Source organism: Phaenicophaeus curvirostris, chromosome 2 (genome assembly GCF_032191515.1).
Source record: "Phaenicophaeus curvirostris isolate KB17595 chromosome 2, BPBGC_Pcur_1.0, whole genome shotgun sequence".
NCBI lineage: Eukaryota > Metazoa > Chordata > Aves > Cuculiformes > Cuculidae > Phaenicophaeus > Phaenicophaeus curvirostris.
In genome coordinates, this window is record NC_091393.1 from 86,855,248 (window position 1) to 86,875,414 (window position 20,167).

General features: G+C 34.3%; 1 protein-coding gene across 1 annotated transcript in view; it reads left to right on the forward strand.

Moving 5' to 3' along the window:
- Positions 1 to 20,167, forward strand: part of GPATCH2 (G-patch domain containing 2) — a 121,201-nt gene that overhangs the window by 73,872 nt on the left and 27,162 nt on the right. The window contains exons 6-8 of the mRNA XM_069852766.1: positions 12,146 to 12,210; positions 14,867 to 14,906; positions 17,803 to 17,873. Coding sequence (XP_069708867.1) covers positions 12,146 to 12,210; positions 14,867 to 14,906; positions 17,803 to 17,873 — 176 coding nt within the window. The remainder of the gene's footprint in view (positions 1 to 12,145; positions 12,211 to 14,866; positions 14,907 to 17,802; positions 17,874 to 20,167) is intronic.

Consider the following 20,167-nt stretch of genomic DNA (forward strand, 5'->3'; position numbering starts at 1 on the left):
TGGTGTTTATTCAACTACCTTGGAGACTGGAGAGAGGATGAGTCAAGTTACATTAACCTGATGTCTTTGAGTCTTGAACAAAGCAGAGAGGTTCAAAGAATTCCCCAAGAATGTTTTTTTTAAACGGATAGTCACTACTACCTTGCAACAGCCTGTTACTTTTTATCTTATTGTGGATTTCTGTAACAGTGTGCTTTTCCCAATACTCTAATTCTTTTACATTAATCTTTATACACAGTACCTTCTGCTTTCGTTCTGCCTCATTTTCCTCTTCATTCCTTCCCAAACTAAAAGAAAATGTGTATTCCAGCATCCCATAGAAGAATGCTTACTTTTGGTACTGGTAGTAAGAATACTCGAAGTGAAGTTTGCATGTTGGAGACCATCAGATCATACCACAAATAGTTTCTGAAAACCTCTGCACGTGTAGAAATTTTTAGCACCAAGGCTGTCACTCATAAATAGCTGGATGCAGTGTATTTCCATATCAGTACTCTCCTCTTTCCATATCCTTATCTTGGATATTGTCATGGTGAGTCATGTCATGCTCTTATATGAGTTGTAAGGTTTCAGGGCAATTTATCTTTATTAGGGACTGTGTTAGCTCTAAGTGTTTCCAGAATAACATACCCATATAAATGCAAGATGTTGGTATTGCATTCAAGACATTCTCTGTGACAAAGGCCCTCTCTTTGGCTTCTCCTGTGTTTCTTTTCCTCCCTTAATAACAGCAAAAATAACTCTTCCTCCCCAGTGCAACTTAGAATTCCCTTGGTATTTTGCAAGGAGTTGCTGATAGCCACAGCATTCTATGATATATGATCTCCGCCCTAAGGTGGGTGGAAAGTCAGTCCTTCAGGACCTGGTGAAATGTGCTTTATAGTTTCGTCTCTGAAAAATAGTGTTGCTCTCTGTGCCCTGCAACACATTAAATATTTGCAATAGAGAGAAAAATGTTCTTTTCTTGACCCCTTGCATAGTCAGGGCCCAACAAACCAGCTACACCTCTTGTCTGTATTATTACAGTGATACTTCATAAGTAGAGGATACGCTTTTGGTAGCCAAAAGTTGCTTTGCACATGGTTTTATCAGAAATTTCAGAAGCCCAAGGCAGCTAATATGTTGCACAGGGACCAAAACCTATTCTAGTGGATAGGATCCACCAATCCATGGATCTGGCCAGAAAAGTAAAATTGGTGCCACCACAGACATTAGGGGAAAACTAATTGTCTTTTCTACATGTTAATCCCAGGAGCAGAAGAGCCTACAGTGAATAGTGCCATGTCCTGATCATCTTGCAGCCGAGGCAGCCACTGAGTTGGGCACCTTTCCCTGCCCTCAGTCACACAGGCACTTGTCTAGTCAGTGGTTAAACAATGTTTCCTGCACATAGTATTAAATTTTAAAAGAGTAAAACTTCTCCATATGCTAAACACCCCTTTCTGACAGGAATTGTGTTTATAAAAGTAAGTTTAACTGGACAGCATGATTCCAGAAACAGCCAAAGTAGTATAGACCTACCAAGGAAATGTGTGTTGTGTGTCATACAAACATAAGACAAAACATAGTGATGATGTTTCATCTTGCTGGAGTAGTGAATCACGGATAGAAGCTCCTTGAACACAGGCGTTGTGTTCCTTTGTGAATTAGCTTTCTGGGATAGCTATCATTTTAATGCATTACTCGTTCAAATTGCCCTAAGGAACTATAGGCTCTCCCTTAAGAGTGTACTGTGATGTTTTCCATTATGTAAGGCTTGATATCATACAAAGAGAACTTTGGAGCACTCTTACTGATAAGGAGGAATTTGAGAGTAAGACAATACAGTTTACTCTTCAAATCAAAGTTAATGGTGACTTTGCACAATCCATTCATGAGCTTTTGGTAGTATAGAACTTCAGTATCTGCATTATGTTAGAAATTTTGAAACGCAGTGCTACCTTATCCAAGTGTTGATATCCCAGCATGGGACTGCTATTAAGCCTAACAAGCTTGACAGTCTGTTTTAAAATGTATAAGTGGAATTCCCACTTTGATTTTTTTTTTTCTATTAAAACCTACTTGTTTCCATTTCTTCTATAATAGAAATCATGAATTATTTACATTTGATATTTGAAGACAATGTGATGAAAAAGCTTAAGAATGTCTTGCTAGGTAAAATCATATTTATTGTAATGCATTTTAAAATTTATTTTATTTCTACATCATTTTGCATAGGGAGAAAAAGAAAAAACAGGTCTTAAGCCTGAATTTAGCTTGGCCCTAAGAATGCCCAGTGGAAAGGTGATTTCTGAGCTTCATACTTACTTCTCCTGTACATCTCTACTGGCATTCAAAATTTGAAACAATGCTTATAGTTATGCATTAGGAGTTCAGGTAACAGAGAAAGTGGAAATAGAGAAGGATTCTTAAAATCTACCAGTCATGTAAGCTTGCAGAGTAAAACGTTTATGTACAGGCAAGTTCAAAATATGTAAAAGTGTCATCCATACACAATACTGTCAGTAGTGAAACTGGCCAAGTTTTACCTGAAACCTCCCTAAAGCTTCACCCTGCTGTTTCACCACTGGTGTGAGACCTTCTGGTGGGAATTTCACTTGAAATGAAGAATTGTTTCATGGGCAGTAATTATTTAAAAGTTATGTAACCCAAAGGTTCTTGCTTTTCTTTTAGCAATTCAAATATGTAAATTTCATAAGGTCTGCTGTTGATCAACATATGTAAATTTTGAAAGGATTTTTATTACAAATCTCATCAAAGTGTAACCTTTTAAACCAAAATTATCCGATACCTGAATTATTTTTTTCATGTGAGAAATTCTTAGGTAGGATGCTATCAGCAGTCTTTTGTGCCAGGTCTTCATATCATCTCATTCTCCTGAAAACTGCTTAGGAGGTTTCTGTGTTTTGTTGTCCAGGCTGTAATGGCCTTAAGAATGGCCGTTGACAGGCTCATTGAGTACCTCTTTTAAAAACAAAAGGTAACAAGGTTTTCATGCATATGAAACTTGTCGGGTTCAAAACTGTGCAGAACTGTAGATGCTACAATAGGAAACAATTATGTGGCTGAGAGGAAGAGTTGTCCGAGCAGATCAGTTCTGCCCTGTCTGTTTGGGGTTCCTAATCCTAACCACTTTCGCAGTCATTGGAAGTGTAGTAGCTTGGAAAAGATGGAATGGAAAGAATGGAACCTCTCTGTACTTCTGTCTACTGCAAGCCTTTTTCAGTAAGAAAAGACTGTGGGCATTAGTGCAATGCAGGCTGTTTAATTGCAGTCACTGACCATTTGTTTTTTATTTAGTTATAATTTATTAAACTAAAATCCCTTTCTCTTTTGACAATAATAAGGCATTACTTGCAGTCTGCATTCTAGTCATAGTATTTTCATCTGTTTTCTGCTAATAGTCAAAACCTAACATTAATGTGTCCAAATATATTCATGGCTATATAGATTAATGGAACTGATGTCAGCATGTTTAAAGTGACTCTTAATATATGAGTAAAATAAAAAGACTTTAAAACAAATTATTTGGCTCGAAGCTCCATTTATGTGGTGTATGTTTCAAGCTAATAATCAGGGCTTACTGTGGGTCAGCATGTCATATCCCAGTGGTGTCTAGTGAGATGGAGGGTTATCTTATATGTCAGCTAGATAACCCCGTGAACAATTTTGAGCAGTGGAGATAATGGGACTGAATTCTGAAATGAGGTAGAACTCTGAAATGGGGCAGGATTCAGAATGGGAGCTAGAAATATCACGGAGTACAGTGTTGTGTGTGAGCACCATACAGCTGCTTATGAAGACAATTACCTTTTGGCATCAGTAGTCAGTTACATTTGACAATAATCCTTCTTGATAGGGTGCAATTAAAATGTGGGAGAATGGCAAATCAGGTACACATTCCTATTGAAAAGAAAGGTGAAGTAAAAGAAAAATACTTCCTTGCTAGTGGCACTATAATTTCTTTTTATCTAATATTTTCTAATAGGAATATTGCATTATAATCTAGTGATTTTTTTCAAATTTAAATAATTTCATTATTTTTAATATTTATCTGATTTTCATAATAAAAATCTTTTTATGTACTTTGAGGACTTTGCAGATTGTCTTTGTGGCAATAGATGCTGTTTCATTCTTCATTTTTTAGTATTCTGTATTTTATTTATTTTAATTTTAGAAATAAGGAAAATATCAAATTTGTTGCGCATTTTCAAAAGGAATAGTTACATAGTCTCAGGTTTAATACTTTCTCAGATGACACAACTGGCTTTCTATTTGACTTCTAAATCAAACCATTGATATCATAATTGAAGTAATTCAGCCTTCATTCAAAATATATAATTTATATGAACAAATTATAAATTGCTTGAGTTTGGGTTTGTTCGCACCTTTCAAGCTAGCTCCATATATCCTGCTGAAGTCCAGCATCAGCTTTTGGAGAATGGACTTTTGCATGTATATATTTGCAGTATGTATTTTGACAAATGTTAGGAGAACCAGTGCTAAAGGTACTTTTTCCCCACTGTCTGTTGTATCCCTCTTCTTGTGTTTGCCTTTTATTTTTAGCCATACCATAAGTGAATTATCTAGCAATGACGAGTATATTCGTTCTATTAGCATTTCTTCACACACTTGATAACCTCGGTTTTAACTCGTAGCAAAAGCTTAGTGATTTCTGCAGCCTTTGGTCAGCCAGTAGAGGCCACTCATAGCTTGCTACTGAAGCTGGGCAGTGATTTGAAAACAGGGGTTTTGTTGTGTACGTGGGGTTTTTAATCCACTCTGAGTAAACTGACACTGCCATAAACTGTCATAATAGGACTTGTACCTGCAAAGAGTTCTCTTATGAGTAATTCTGCTTATATATGTAAATGCATTTAATATTGATGTTTTTCTGTTTCCTGTAATAAGTCCCATAGCAGTAGGAATAAAAATCACCTTCAGTAGTATGCTTCAAGGAGTCTTAAAGCAAATGCTTTGATGATATCCTTTGTTGGTACAATCTTTATTGTCATTATATTACAGTGCTTTAAGTAAAGGACAAGCTATTACAGACTACTTAAGGAGGGGTGGAAGTATGGTCTTGTTTGTATGTTTTTCTTGGTTTTTTTGCAAATGAGGAACTGAGCTGCAGAAAACAACTTCCCAAAGGTCAAAACAGCAGGCCTGCAGAAGAGCAAGGAATTGAACCTGCACCTCCCAGGTCACAGCTAGTATCCTAATCACTGCTCTGCTCCTTCCTCCTATCTCTATCACTGTGTGGGCAACTTCACTTATTGAGGGTAATGTTACAATTCAAAATTATTTCAACATTTTAGATCATCCTTAACTAATACGAATACAGTCCCAGCACTACTGAAGTCAAAATCCTGTTGACTTAGAGAAGCTTAGATTTCACTCTACAGTAAGTTTTATATCTAAACAGCTAAAATATCATAATAATTTTTTTTACATGCTGCCTATTACTGCAGCATTTAATAGTAGCTCTTTTTACTAAGGGAAATCTGATTTAATTTAAATAAAATTTGTTCATTATTTCCTATTTGCAGAGTAATGAAGTAGCAAAACTGGCCATAATTTTGTTGCCATATCTAAAAATATTCAAACAGCTGCCCTAAAGATTTTCCCTTTCCTAATATTGAAATAGTGGTGCTGTGTGGCGTGTTTGTGCAGTTCTGAAGATTTTACATTTGCCTTTTAACAAGGAGTTGATTTAATTAAAAAAAAAAATCTGGTTTATAGTTTCTTATTGAGACTTATAGATCAGTTCATTTTTTGTAGTGCTGTGAGTTTTGTTGGAGCAATGGTGCCCCATGGTACTATTTCATATTAAATATTAGAAACTCAGAAGAAACTCTCCTACTGACTTCCTTGCAGACAGGACACTTGCAGTTTTCATTCACTTTACCTGATGCTTTTTCCATAGACAAAATAATTTTTTTGCATTATGCACTAGTACTTATTTTCTCTGTTTAATAGTTCCTCCAATGTTACCATATCACATACTTAAAGGCACAACGTATGCACTAACGTGTGTTATTGCAATGCATCATTAGACTTACTCTGTTGCCTATTCTATAGTATATAAAACCTTGTCTCTTTGACAGAGTTTTAGCAGACAACGTGGTCTGTGATATTTTCTGCTAGTGTTACCATTTAAAACAAACAAACAAAAACTTACACCCAGACCACTCTCCTTTCAAAAGTGTTTTTTATGTTTGTTTAAAATTTATAATTGTTTAACTTCACATTCAGGCTTTATCTTAAAAGCAGCAGAGCAAAACTGTATAATAGCTAAAATTTACAAAGAAGTTCCCTGTTTTGCTTTTATACGTGAGATTTAAATTTTCCGTCTTTCTCTGAAGGAGTTATGTTGAATAGTGGACTTTTCTTCTTTTAATCTCCATTACCATCGCTTTTCTTTTCCATCTATTAGTCATTCAATTGAAAGCCATGTATATATTTTGATCAAGTGTGTGAAAAGTAAAGAAAACTCTAGCAGTGTCTGAAATCGCTAGAGAGATTGCAGAGCAGGGGTATATTCTTTAAGTCCAAGAAACTTGCTGATTCTCGTTTTATCTAGGGTGTGTAGCTCTCTTGTTTGGTGGTTTGCTTCATGGGGGAGGGGTGAGAAAACAATAAAACACGTACAGGGAGATGTGTGTTCGCTTTAGGATTAAAGTCTATGCTTTTTGACCTATTTTTCTTGAGGTTTTTCTCCTTCCTTATCACTTATTTCGCAAGCAGAATGGCAATGATCCACTGGTTTTTGCAACACTATGTTAATAAGATGTCAGTTTTAAAGAATTATAACTATAATAGCAAGTAACTGGCTTAGAACTTTTTTGCCAGTGAACCATGGCTTCATGAAGACTTTGTGGAATTTGTCTGAGCATCACCTAAAAGCAATCTGTATGTTAAAGAGATGCTTCTCTGGAATGGTCAGTTCGGGCCCTTCAGCGAGAGTGTGCTTGTAGAGGGAATAACAGTGTAATGGTAATGTCAGGCTAGGGTTGTGGCAATGATTCAGTAACGTATACTGTGAACACTGTTTTTATTTTCTTAGTTTTCTATATTGTTTCAAGTCAAGGAATTTGTAGGTATATCGTTTTTTAAGTTGTATTTCAAATCAGAGCTTTGTTTATTTTAGGTGCTTTCCAATGCTTATAGTGAAGGAGGAGTATAAAACCAATGATAATAAGTTGATGCTGAAACTAATAAGAAATTGCTCTTAATCAGTGCAACAAGATACAGAGAATCACTTTTCTCTCTTTCTTCCCTTAATATATTTTGATTTAATTTCCTATAAATTGGCAATCACAGATCTGTGAATTATGGAAGTGTCATTGTGATGCTGTAATTTCCACTGCAAAATCCTGTTGTCTAGGATTTTACTTCTAGTTGCATTTTAATTTGGACTACAGCTTTTTTTCCAGAAACTCCTGCCTGACAAAATTAAATTTGCTGCTTAAAGTTTGAAATTGTATTAATCAATATAGTGGTTTTAGGGAAAGATACTATAAATATGTGAACCTAGAAAAAAGTATCTTTTCTTCTTCTGGAATACAAAAGATTTGGTTAAATAATTAATTTTTACATGCATTAATCTGTAGTTGGTCATAGCAGTTAATTTCTAGACTGGAGAAAGGTACCTATTCTTTCATTTACAAAAGTGCTTAGATTGTTTATGTAACTAGTGTTCAGCAAAATTTTGGTGAAATTTTATTGGTTTTGCATACTATGAATGTGACACACAGTGATGGCTAAATTAAGCATTCACATAATTCCATAATTATTTATGTGGGTTCTTTAAGTGCATCATAGAATCATTTAGATTGGAATGATAAGAACAGTAATATCATAGAGTACAACCATAAAGTGTTTGGCATGATCTAATTTAAAATACGAAAATGTCACTTTCAGTATTGAAAAATTACTGAACTTCTAAGAATTTTTTTTTTCAGTAAAGGAAAACATATCTGAGGTACAAGTATGAATAAGACACAGTCTGTATATTTTCAAAAATGTATTTGCTAAGCTAAACATAAATTATAAAAGAGAAGTGCATTTGTTCTCTTGATTGTGTGATAGCATAGGAAAAAGTAAGGAAGAGGAGAGGCACTGAGCCCTGGGGAACACCACTTGTGACTGGCAAAACAACTCAGTCTTGAATACTTTTCCATTTTATTGTGTTCTTCAGTGTAGATCAAAATTTCTCAGACAAACCAATTACTGCGAAACAGATGGAGTATTTTCTGTGAGAGTTGGAATACCCGTGTTTCAGGGACTCTGGAAACAGTGTACAGCCACCACCTTGTCACCCTATTCAAGCAATTGTAAAAGGACTTGTATCCAGAAGAAATTAAAGTCATATTTTGAACTCATAAATAAAACTACTTATATCAGCTGTAGATTACAGTATCTCTTGAGCAATGTGTTGCTGCTGGAGAAAGTTTGCACGCGAGGAAGATGAAAAGCAAGAAGGCTCAAGGGTATCCCCGCTTTCCCCTTACGCTCCTACTTATTTTGCTGCTTTATGCAACTAGGCCATAGTACAGATTGCAGCACAGTTGGGCTGTGTGGAAACCCATGATATTTCTTTGTGCTTTTTGAATGTCAGTATTGTTTCTCATCCTCTAGGACATCATTCCGATTCATTTGCTACAAGTCATTTGCTAGTAAGTTTTTAAAAAGCTGTTATTCTTAATTAGAGGAAATAGTTAGAAATACTTCCACTTTTTTATCTTGCTTATAGTTGCCTGTGTTCCAGTGTGTCATTATGTTCAGTTATGGGGTAGTGTGACTTCTAGAAACACAGATTATCCAATATACTGCTAAAAAGCTTGAAGAGGTTATTGAGCATTTCCTAGACATTTTCATGTTTCATAGGAAGGAACTTTTCAGACCAGAATTCTGTTCATATTGTGTCATGGCACTCTTTTTACAAAAGTTTAACTTCTAAAATATTTGAAAAAATATTACTATATTTATATTATTAGAAAAAAATCTGCTGCATTTTTTCCTGTAATGCATGTGTCAAAAGTAGTCTACAGAACTTGTTGGACATTATCAAACTGTGCTTCTTCAAATTGCGCTTAATTTGCTTATGGCTCAAATGTTTGTTACAAAAAAGAGAAGGCACCCCTCCCTCACGTTTTCAGAAGGAACAGTAAAATAAAGACATCAGACATAAGCAAGGAGAGTTTTATGAGAAGGAAGACACCTGGTCACCTTGACCCCTGGGGCTACAAATCGTCAAGGACCGTAGCCATCAGTTAGCTATACAGCATCACCTCTATGATATCGTGTACGCACAGCTAATTTACCATACAAGTGTTAAGAGCTAACACTCTTCTGTATAGAAGGGGGATGTTTACTTTAATAGTGTGTAAGAATTTACCGTTGCCAAGAAGTGTGTTAATGAATGAACTTAGTTCAGAGTTTAAAACAGGCCTGATCTGTCAGTCTCATCTCGGTTATTCTGATTCCCTGATACATATGTATCAGATGCACACTCACACACATTCAGTAAAAAAATTAAAACAACAAACCTTCATCATGCAAACTTTCAGCATTGCTTGTTCTTAGTGTCCCAAGAGAAAGCTGGTACTTGCTTTAAACCCAGGTGTCTTCTTGTGCACGGGGATTTCATCATCTAAACCAATTCTAGGTAACTATGCTTTCTTTTCATCAATAAAGAGTCTGAGCAGTTGAGAGGGTGTTTGCTTTGATTTGAGAGTCCTGCAGTCTGCTGCCACTGTCTGGAGTAATTGGCGCTGTCATCTGTAGAGATTCAGCAGAACTTTGCAGTGTATTTTTTTTAATGAGTTAGTGGATGAAGATAGGCAATGGGTTTTGAGTTGTTTTTTTACATGCTAGATCACAAATTTTTCAAATATGAATTAATTTGCATTAACATATTGTGAATCTTACAATCTTACAATGATATATGTATGAGTTTATTTTTATAAGTATTCTGTGACTACTCGGTAACTGAAGCTATCTAGAGTGTACCAAAGAAACCTCAGCACTGTAGAGTGATCAGTTGTAACTGTATTCTAAGCAAGTTCATATTCTCATATAAATTAGTGAAAAAAATAGTTCTGTGGTTTATATATTATTTTAAAACTGGCAACTTATCAAGTGTTTTTTCTTGAAATTGCTATGCTTATTAAATTTCAGATTATGTATTTTGAGTAAGATGGAAACTTAAACTTGTTTCCATAAGTATGGCTGCAGGTAAACAACCAATTTTAGTCCAGAAAATAGCTTTTGCTTCTGTCAACATGTTGTTTATTTTCTCCCTGAGATAAAAAGTTCAGTTTTCTGATATTTGTACCAAGATAAAGTCTGTAAACAAGATTAATATAGTGTGGAAAAGGTTGTCAGCAGCCCTGGCAAAGGAAATAAGTTGCCTGTACGCAGAACATACTGTAAACTGAATAAAAGTGTCAGGTCCACCATGAGATAATGTGATCATGAACCCCTAACAAAGCATGACATAGGCACAGTCGGCTTTTCTTATAACCACAGTGTAGAAAATGGATTACTATATTCCAGGGATACTCACTGGAATAGCATGAAAACCTCATTTTGAGATTAATGCAGGATGTAGCTCTCAACAGCTGAGTTGTGTGTTTACCTATAGTGTTAAAGCAACAGTTTAGTTATTAGTCATAAAAATTGGAAATTATATATTGAAATACTTGTTTGCATTTCTAGGTCTGTGTGAACTAACATTTCTTGCTTTTATTAGGTGAATTATGACATTGCAAAAATAACATTTGGTCACTGTTTTATTATCGTATAGCTATGTAAGGCCTCAGTAAGTCTAGCAAAACAGTAAATTCCAAATGTGGGTAAAGCACTAGGTACTGTTCTTCCATGTAGCTGCCATGATTTCCTCTACTAGGGTTTTATATGTTTGCATAGATTTTTTTTTGTGGTAAATTATCACCAATTCATTTTAATCACTGCCAGGCAGAAAAATGACAAAGCTTTGGGGGCTCTCAATTCTGCTTCAAGTGACATCATTCTTCAGGTCAAAGAAACAGATTTTGGTCAAATGCTTTAAGCACATGTAGCCTGCAAATTATTCGATGAGTGTTCTTTGGAAGTTTTCCACATTTGGGAGCTCCAACTTCCCTGGCTTCTCTCCAGCATGAGACCAGATGAATAGTAATATTTTTCTTTGGAAGTTGAATGCATTGTTCTTTTAATAAAGAGTAGGCTGCTTTGATCTGTGAAGCTTCTGCTTATGCACTTTTGGCAAGCCTGAGCCATATAAATGTATTATCATTGAGTTTTTGTGGTCTCCTTTCAAAACTGAGAGAACATCTGACTTCATCCCCACTTCTGGTCATCTACTGACTATAAAACTATCACCAAGGAACCGAAAATTTGTTCCTGCATTCTTTCCAACAGGAATAGTTTGCCTTTTGCTCTGGTTCTTCAAGCAGGAGTTGCTTGACCACCTTCAAGCACAGTGGTCTCTTATTCTTCTGCTTTTACCTATCTACACACGCAGTCAAATTACACAGATTCTAAAAATAGAAATAAAGCTGTTTGAATGCATTCCTGAGCAATACCATAATATCATCAACTGCAGAAGTCTGCACGTACTATCATGCATTCTTAAGATCGTTCTTAAATTGAGCACACAGCAAAGTGTGGTAAAAATTATTTCATCTTTGCTTTCTGTCACACATCAACTTGAATTTCAACAGCTTTGTGGTGGGATACAAAGGTTCAAGGTGTTTTTTTAATAACTTTATTACTGTATCATCCATAAATCAGGGTATTACGTTGAATATGATTTTCAAAACATCTAACTTTCATATTGCGGAGATAAAGTGCTTAGTGGACTCTTCAAAAGTAACTTAGGCTCCTGACATCTATAAATTTCTAACACCTAACATTCAATCAGAATTACACATAAAGGATTTTAGTAAATCTTGTATAATACTTTCTACACTCTGACTTTGCTTAAAAATTGCAAATATTGCTAATTACATTTACTATATCTAGTGTACTGTCCCTGTTTTACATTTACTATTTGCAATGCATTTTTTTAATAAACAGTCACTCTGTGTGTGTACGCTGCCTCATTATTCAAAGACCTTTTTTCCTACTTTTTTTCCATTAGATAGCTCCAGGACCAGGTGGTAGCCGGAAAACAGTTCACTTGTCCCAGGATTCTCTTCACCATGAGTGAGTATCAGTGATGGGAGTTATAACTTATTATTATTGTTTGCTTTACAGTAATACCTTTGTCCCAAAGCCACATTTTACAACTGTACAAACATTTGATAAAAGAACCCCAGCTCAGTTACATAATGATCTTTATTTAATAATAATATTTATAATCCTTTGTAATTAATGTTATATTTCTTAACGAAACATGTAGCTAAGTGCTTTGCAAATGTGATTTTATTAACTTGCTAAGTATATGCTTTCTTAAAACACAACACTTTTTTAAGGCTAGATACCAAATACAGGTTGTTTAAAAAGACCTGCTTTATTTTTCTCCAAAGGGAAATCCAGAATGCCAAACTTGAATATATGATGTAACATATGAGGAAGAAAGTTAGAAATTCCACAGAAAGATATTGGTTTAATTGTTTGGACACATGTAAATAGAAAATGTTACTCCGGTGTCTCATTACTGTAAACTAATTCTGTTCAGCTGACATTAGCAACATTATTTCTTGGTTATTTCTTGAATAAAAGATTACATTCTCTTATATTGTCCAGATCAGAAATCTAAAACACAGACATAGATGATTAGGAAATAATATATTTGGGGGTACATTTATATGTTCTAGCTGCTAATAGCTATGGCATTCACAGGTTAAAAGAACACTTCCCATAGCACATGTACTGCAAACATCAGATCCTCAGTACTAGCTATTGGTCCACTTCTGTTGATCAGTGTCCACACCATAACTCGCTAGTGTTGTGATTTCATAAGTTATTTCTACCCTAAAGTAATTCAAGTGATACTTTTTGGGTTTTCCTTTTGTTTATTTTAATTAAAAAAACCGAAATAATACTGTAATTAAGTAAATGGACAAAATTATAAAAACCAGTATAGTGTGAATGTGATGTTCTCATTACAAGAGGTCTTATTCTTTATGAAGGGGTTTTTTAATGTCTAAATATGAGACACATTCAAGTTTCTTTGATATGTTTTCTCAGCAGAAATACATTTTACTAATAATTTAGTCTGTAATCCACTAGTTTGCCACAAACCAGCAGCGTTTATGTAAAAGGATACCCCAGTTTGCTGCTCTTGCTTGAACATATGCTGTTGACACTGGTCAGAGACAAGACGCTCGTCTATGTGGAATTCAGACCTAACCCATTATACTTCTTATTTTAAACAGCTTCTATATGTTTGTGATCTTATTTGTTGGGTCACTTGCAAATGTGATGTTTTTCTTTTCATCTACTGCCAACGTCGAAGTTGTGTGTGCATGATATCCCCCTGTTTTCCTCAGATTTTTAACTATTTGGTCTGGTTGATAAATGTTTCATGTCCAAAATATATAAATGTCTACTAATTTTTCTCTGAAAGTATACTTTTAACATTATTGCTGTCATTCTTTTCTCATTTCCAACTTCTTTTCCTTAATCACCTTCAAAGTAGAAAAAGGGGTTAGCAGTATGCAGGTTTCGGGGACAGCTGGTCTTGTATACGTAATGAGAGGTTGACTGCTCATCAGCAAACTCACAAAAAGTGAGTGACTAAAAGCCACAGAACGCTTGGATTTGTGATTAAAAAAAAGAAAGAGTTATTTAGACAGAACAATTCCATGGAATTTGCTCCTTCTTTCTATATTAATGAAAGTAAAAATTTAGTGTTATCTTGTGGTTGCTGTGGGGAAGAAAAAAAAGTAGAGTAAACAGCATTCAATGTAACTACTTCAGAAAAAGCATGACTGGGTTAAGCTTATACTCTTTGGTTACACTTCTCGAGGAGCTCACAAGCATAATGGCAGATACTGTGATGGGATTTTCTGCAACATTTTAATGGATAGAATTATTTTACCCTTTGCTGAAAAACTATCATGTGCTCATATATAATTACTGTGTAGGTACTACATGTAATTTCAGATCTCCTTTGTTTTAATTCTGCTTTCCTTCTCCTTTTTATTATGCAAGTATCAAGATTTGCCCCAGGTTTGCATGATGCTTCCTACAGCTATATTCAGAAGTTAATTCAGTTCTATATGATCATGGAGTGTATGCAAACAAATAGTAATATGCTTTTTACTGCTATTGAAGGAAAAGTCACATTGTGAGTTCTTGTTCCTGCACGTCAATGTTGTAGTCAAAATTTACTCCCTTATGAAATAAGGCTGCCAACAGTCAAAACTGCGTAATTGTATAGAGATATGAAGTCACTGAATTTATGGAGTTTGAATTTCATTTTAGATGCAAACTCAGACCTCAGTTTGTGAAACGATACATAAACAACTACCAATTAGTGTACAGTATTTAAAAATCTTTTGAGTGATAATCATTAAAATAAGTAACACTTTATTGCTAAATATGGAGCTACTTTTATTTATAGCATATACATTACAATATATTAAAATACTATCATTTATGTATTATTTTAGCCAAAATATAATAACCTGTAGAGCCAATAGCTGCTCAGAAGTGAAGCGTATGGTGCATTCTTTCAAAACTGTTACAGACTTAGAGAGTTCAATAAAAATATCCCATTAAAATAAAGCATAGCCAAAGGCTGTATTTTCCTGGCAGACAATAAAATACCCAAAAGCACGCCCAGACTGGTCATATGACAGCATGTGCTTTGTTAGTTATATTGTTAAACCTCTCTTTTCTTTTTCTCCCACAGCCACTGGTTTAGCCCTGGGGCTAGGAAGGAACATAGCCAGGTAAGATCTCCTTTGATCAACAACAGTTTACTTGAGATATATAACAGAATTTAACTACTTGTACTCCAGAGGTAGTGGGCTAATATTTTAAGAAATTATGAACAAAGCAGGTATGATTTCATATTTTCTTTTAAGGAAACATATTAACAGCAGTGCATTTCTTCAATTATTGACTTAAGGTATCTCCAAATATTGTGTTTCTCAAAATGCTGGAAAGCAAAACATTTGTGTCACAAAATCAAGAAGTACAGAATAGTGACAAGAGTGGACAGGCTTCTATAGGAAGATCTTCAATTCCATTTTTCTGCATTTTATTGTTTAAAAAGACCACAGCAGTAATAAAAGAACTGTCAAATATCTATCATGGTGCAGATATTGGTGAAAATATCACACTAATTTGTCTGCTGAGCCCCTACAATCTAGGCCCTAGGAGGTCTAAGCCTAGAGATGTGATTGAGGAAATGTGAAGACATGTTTAATATTTGATTAGCAACATATTACTTATTTCTTTAGCTTGTCTTCTGACATGGAAGAATACCTTTTTTTTTTGTGGGTGGTAGTAAGGTCTAAATGGAACATACTGTCCAAGAATGTTATAATGTGAAAATATGTCTGGTTTCATTTCGTAGATGTATAGTGAACTTCAACTGTTCAGTAAAAGAAGCTGAATGTCAACAATGCATTGAAGTTTTAGACTAAAGTTGGATAGTAAATGTTTGAAGTTGTTAAAAATTGATACAACACAGTTGATTTCATTACTTCTGTGCCAAGTTACTATTACATTTACAAATAGATTTAAATAGATTTGAAACTTCAAAAGGGAACAAGTTTAATAGATTCTTTGGAGGCTTCATCTTAGGGTGATCCATCAAGAACACTTGTAACACCAGTAAGTGTATGCTCCAGTATATACTCTTCCCTGCCCCCCTCCTTTCTGTTGAACTCTAGAGCAAGCCGAATCTCTGAAAGTTACATTACTTGCCCAAAATTGCCACAGTAACCTTCTGACATGTCACAGGAATCTGACTGACACTTAACATCTAAACAGGCAACTATAGGATTCCCCTTTAACTTTCATTATTTTGTAACACATTTCCTGGTAGAAGAAACACACTAAAAAGAGTGTTTTAAATATTAGCATTCATTTTCTTAATTAATCATGATAAAAAGTTCTCTTGAGTTAATCTTTATCCTATTCCTGAAATTTTGATCCTATAAGTAGTCAAATTTGCTAGATTAGAATGAGATTGAGTGATCTATTATAATTGGATTTTTTAATGTATTGCTTTTTTCACATAACAAAGGAGTTAACTGAAGACGTACTGTTTACTTCTTAAAAAAAATCTAAGCTTAAAACAACAATACAGAAATTTTCATGCTGAGAAACCCATTAACCTAAATCATACATACTGGCAATATCCATTCAGCATGGAACATGAAAAATCTCTGCTTAGCTGATTATATAATGACAAATTAATTAATCTTTTTTTCAGACAATAGTAGATTTTAATTAATTTTAAATATTATATGTTTATTTTGTGTCTCCCAAGAGCTGTGTTTTCAGAGCTTATCTGAAGTTCATTGCATTTGTAACCTACAGATTATTGATGAATTGTGAAGTGAAGCTAATGTCGTCAAATAATATAGGTGCTACTGGCACGTAATGGGTTGGGGTTTTTTAAGCAAGTAAAAGAAATGAGAATCATGGTGCAATGCAAGTAAATGTTGTGTTAATGTCATGCATGTAAAAATTTGGGCTATGTTTAAATATGAACTGTAAGTGCTCCAATTTGTTAATGATAAGGAAATGTGTCAGAATATCAGATTGCCTTTTAAAACCAGATTGCACTATTTTTGCTGCGCCTGAGCATTACATATTTGAAATCACATGGAGCATTCCTTAAACAAGAAGCAAGTTATAATAATGGGGGGAAATTGAATCAAGTGTAATTTTTCAGATAGACATCATTTTTTGGAGTCCGTGCTCATGTACAACTTTAAGGTGTGGTTGGCCAGATCGTAGAGTTCATCATATCCTAATTTCCAGCAGACTTTTAAATGTGTTTGTTGTGAATCTATTTATCCACAGTCCATTTCTAAACTGTCTTTCATTCTATGCTTTCTTCATGATGTGATTAGTTTCAAGAAACATTTGTGGGTTTTGTACTGTCTAGTTTTACTTTCTTTAGTATAGCTTTTTGACAGTCATTTTTTTACTGTTATGGCCACTTTTCTCATCCTAGAAAATATCATAATGCCAGAAATAGAATTCTGGATATTTGAGACAGTGTCAGTAAAGTGTCCTTTCTTCATTTGTCTGAAAATAGAGTACATCTTCTTGTTCTGTAATTGTGAATCACCATTTCAATTAAATGAGTCTTTCATTATTATACTTCGCCGCTATTATGGGAAGCTTTAATATTGTGGTTTTGTTGATGCTGCAATTTTTGAATATGAAAAGATCCTGGGGCTTAGAAGGGTTTATGACTGTTTCATAACTGCTTAGATACAAGTGCCAACCTGAATAGTTTTTTGTAATTTAAGTATTCTCCAGCACTTTTTGTTATACAGTTTTGAAAATATAAATGAAAATTATGAAAGTTGTAAAATTTTACAGATAAGTTAATTGTGAATTGCATGGCTTTCTAATATGCTTTGGGAATGCTTTAATTTTTATAATTTCAGTTATTTAGCAATTTGAAATTGGTGGAGGTAACTTGAACTATTAGCTGTTGTTGTAAAATTCTATTAGATGTTCTTCTCTTTTAGAGGCTTGGGTGAAAATTGTATAAAGATTACTCAGGACAGGATACAATGGCATTGTCAGGGTAATATACCTAAAATACAAATAAAGACATTGCTTGTGAGATTGTTGTGAACATTTTTTTTTTAACAGCTTCAACTCTTGCGAGACAACCGATCGGAGAGAGGACACAAGAAGAACAGCTCTGTAAAAACAGCTAGCCGGTATGTTTAATGCTGCAGCTGTCATTAATTAGCATTGTTTATAAATGTGTTGGTTTCTTAACTCCTAAATTTTTATTTAAGAAATGACACCATTCTTTTTAGTTATTTTCAGAGATCTTCTGTGGTTTTTTGGGTTTTTTTCTTTCAAAAATGTCTTTTATATGGCATAATCTTTGCCTAAAATATGGATATAGAACTTTATTGGTGGCTATACCCAACTACACTTACTAAACTTAATCTCTTTAGTAAACATCAGGATTAAACAGATTCCAAAGTAGCGTTTGTGCTTCTGGCATCTAAGTGTGTAAAATTTACCATTATGCGTTCCTTCTTTTGAAATCAAGTAGATAACTCAAATGCTGTGACACTTAAATTGTTCTTTTACTATATTTTGACAATAAAAATTTAATTGTGAAGACTTAATTAAAAATAAATCTAGGTCGGTCCTCCAACTTTTTTCCTCCCCCTCAAAATACAAAATATTTAACACTGAACAGATGGGCACTAGCCTGGGAGCCTGTTCCTAGACAGTTTATGTATATTACCTGCTGAAACTATTCTGCCAAATAATTATTTTAATACTAGTATTTTTTAAAATGAGAAACTACAGAAATGTTTGCTTTACTATGTATGCCACCTTACACAATTTTTACGCTGTTCTATAAAGATGGCCGTGTGTTTTCTAATTAATTTTTTCAAAAAGTTATAATATTTTGATATCATCATGTAATACTATGGATTTTAATTCACACAGCTGCCTTTCAGGCATTTGTCTTTCAGTATATATGTGGTCATGCTGAAATAACTTTTTAATATTGTTAAATAATTGGTTTTATGAATACCTGGAAAGGAAGACTGATACTTCTTTCAAAAATATGCATATTAAATATGAATCATTGAGTATGAGTCCTGGTTACATGCTCTAAAACATTGATTATGCAAGTGTTGGTCATTAATCTTCAGAAATAGTGGTTATCTTTGTCTAGTAAACTTCATATTATAAGCCAAAAATTTTTTGAAAGTTTCTGCGTATGTTTTCTGGCAAGCACACTTATTGAATCGTGTTTTTGCTCGGAGTGCTTTTGCTTTAGATATGAACTTTCACCATAAATGCAATCTTACTGTCAGGCTGCTTACGTGAACCAAAGGGTATAAAGGAAATATAGAGTGAGCAGTAAGACATGTATTATTTTTAAAATCTTTTTTTTTTCTTTTCTGTGCTGTAGCTACCTAAAATGGTGTCTGAGAAATTCAGAATTATAACCTGTGTTTGTTATTCTGACCAGTGAAGCTCTTGTGAAGTGATTGTTACCTACACAAGCAGTTAGAATAGAGATTTATAGCATGGCAATAAATACCTGAAGTGATCTGGAACCTCTCTTTGTGTCCAATCAGCAGTACATTAGTAGACTGTTACTCCAATAAACATCTGGCAGGGTTGTGTAGAAGCAATAGGTGGCAAATCAAAGACTGAAGATTGACATTTTCTGTAAAATATCTGTAATATTACAGTAAGACTTACATAAACCATTATTATGACATACCTAAAGCCACAGTATATTACCATACTCTTAATATCCTTTAAAAGAGCAAGGTCACCTGCTGACATCACCTGGTACCATCATCTCTGTTTTCAAAGGCCTTTTCATCCAGATGGAGTCAGGTTATTTCAAAATCATTATTTGCGCTTTTTCAGAAAACCACTATTTTCTCTGCCTACCACAGAAACTTCACTGTTAGTTCTTTACCATGCCTTGAAGAGAACTTCTCAAGCTTCTGTGAAAATTACATTTTTAACAGGCCGTCTGTTGTCTTAGAATATCAAGCCATATACACCGTATTTACAAGGTGTATATTGAAAAAACTTTAACATTCTTGCTGCAGTTAAGCTGCTGAAAATAAGAATTAAATTTGCACAAACATTTGCACAAACATGTTTTTTCTCAGGCCAATAGCATTTCTGGTGACTTCTTTCTTCCTATAAGTTTAAGTATTCTATAACCTAATATTTTGCTTTTTATCAAAAGCTGTTACTACCAAAACAGGGATTGAATTTCAGCTATATAGGAACAACACATGACAAATACGTAGTTCATCTCCTCATATGTTAATAGTTCATGTCCTCATTCAGTTCAAGACAGTTCCATACAATTTAAATTTGTGGTGTGTAAGAACATATGTCAGATTTTTCTGTAATTCTGAGGGCTGATTTTGTAATGACGTAATTTTAAATTATTACTTCTACCAAAACGGTTAATCTTAGTTTCACCAGACAACAGAGAGAAGGAAAATGT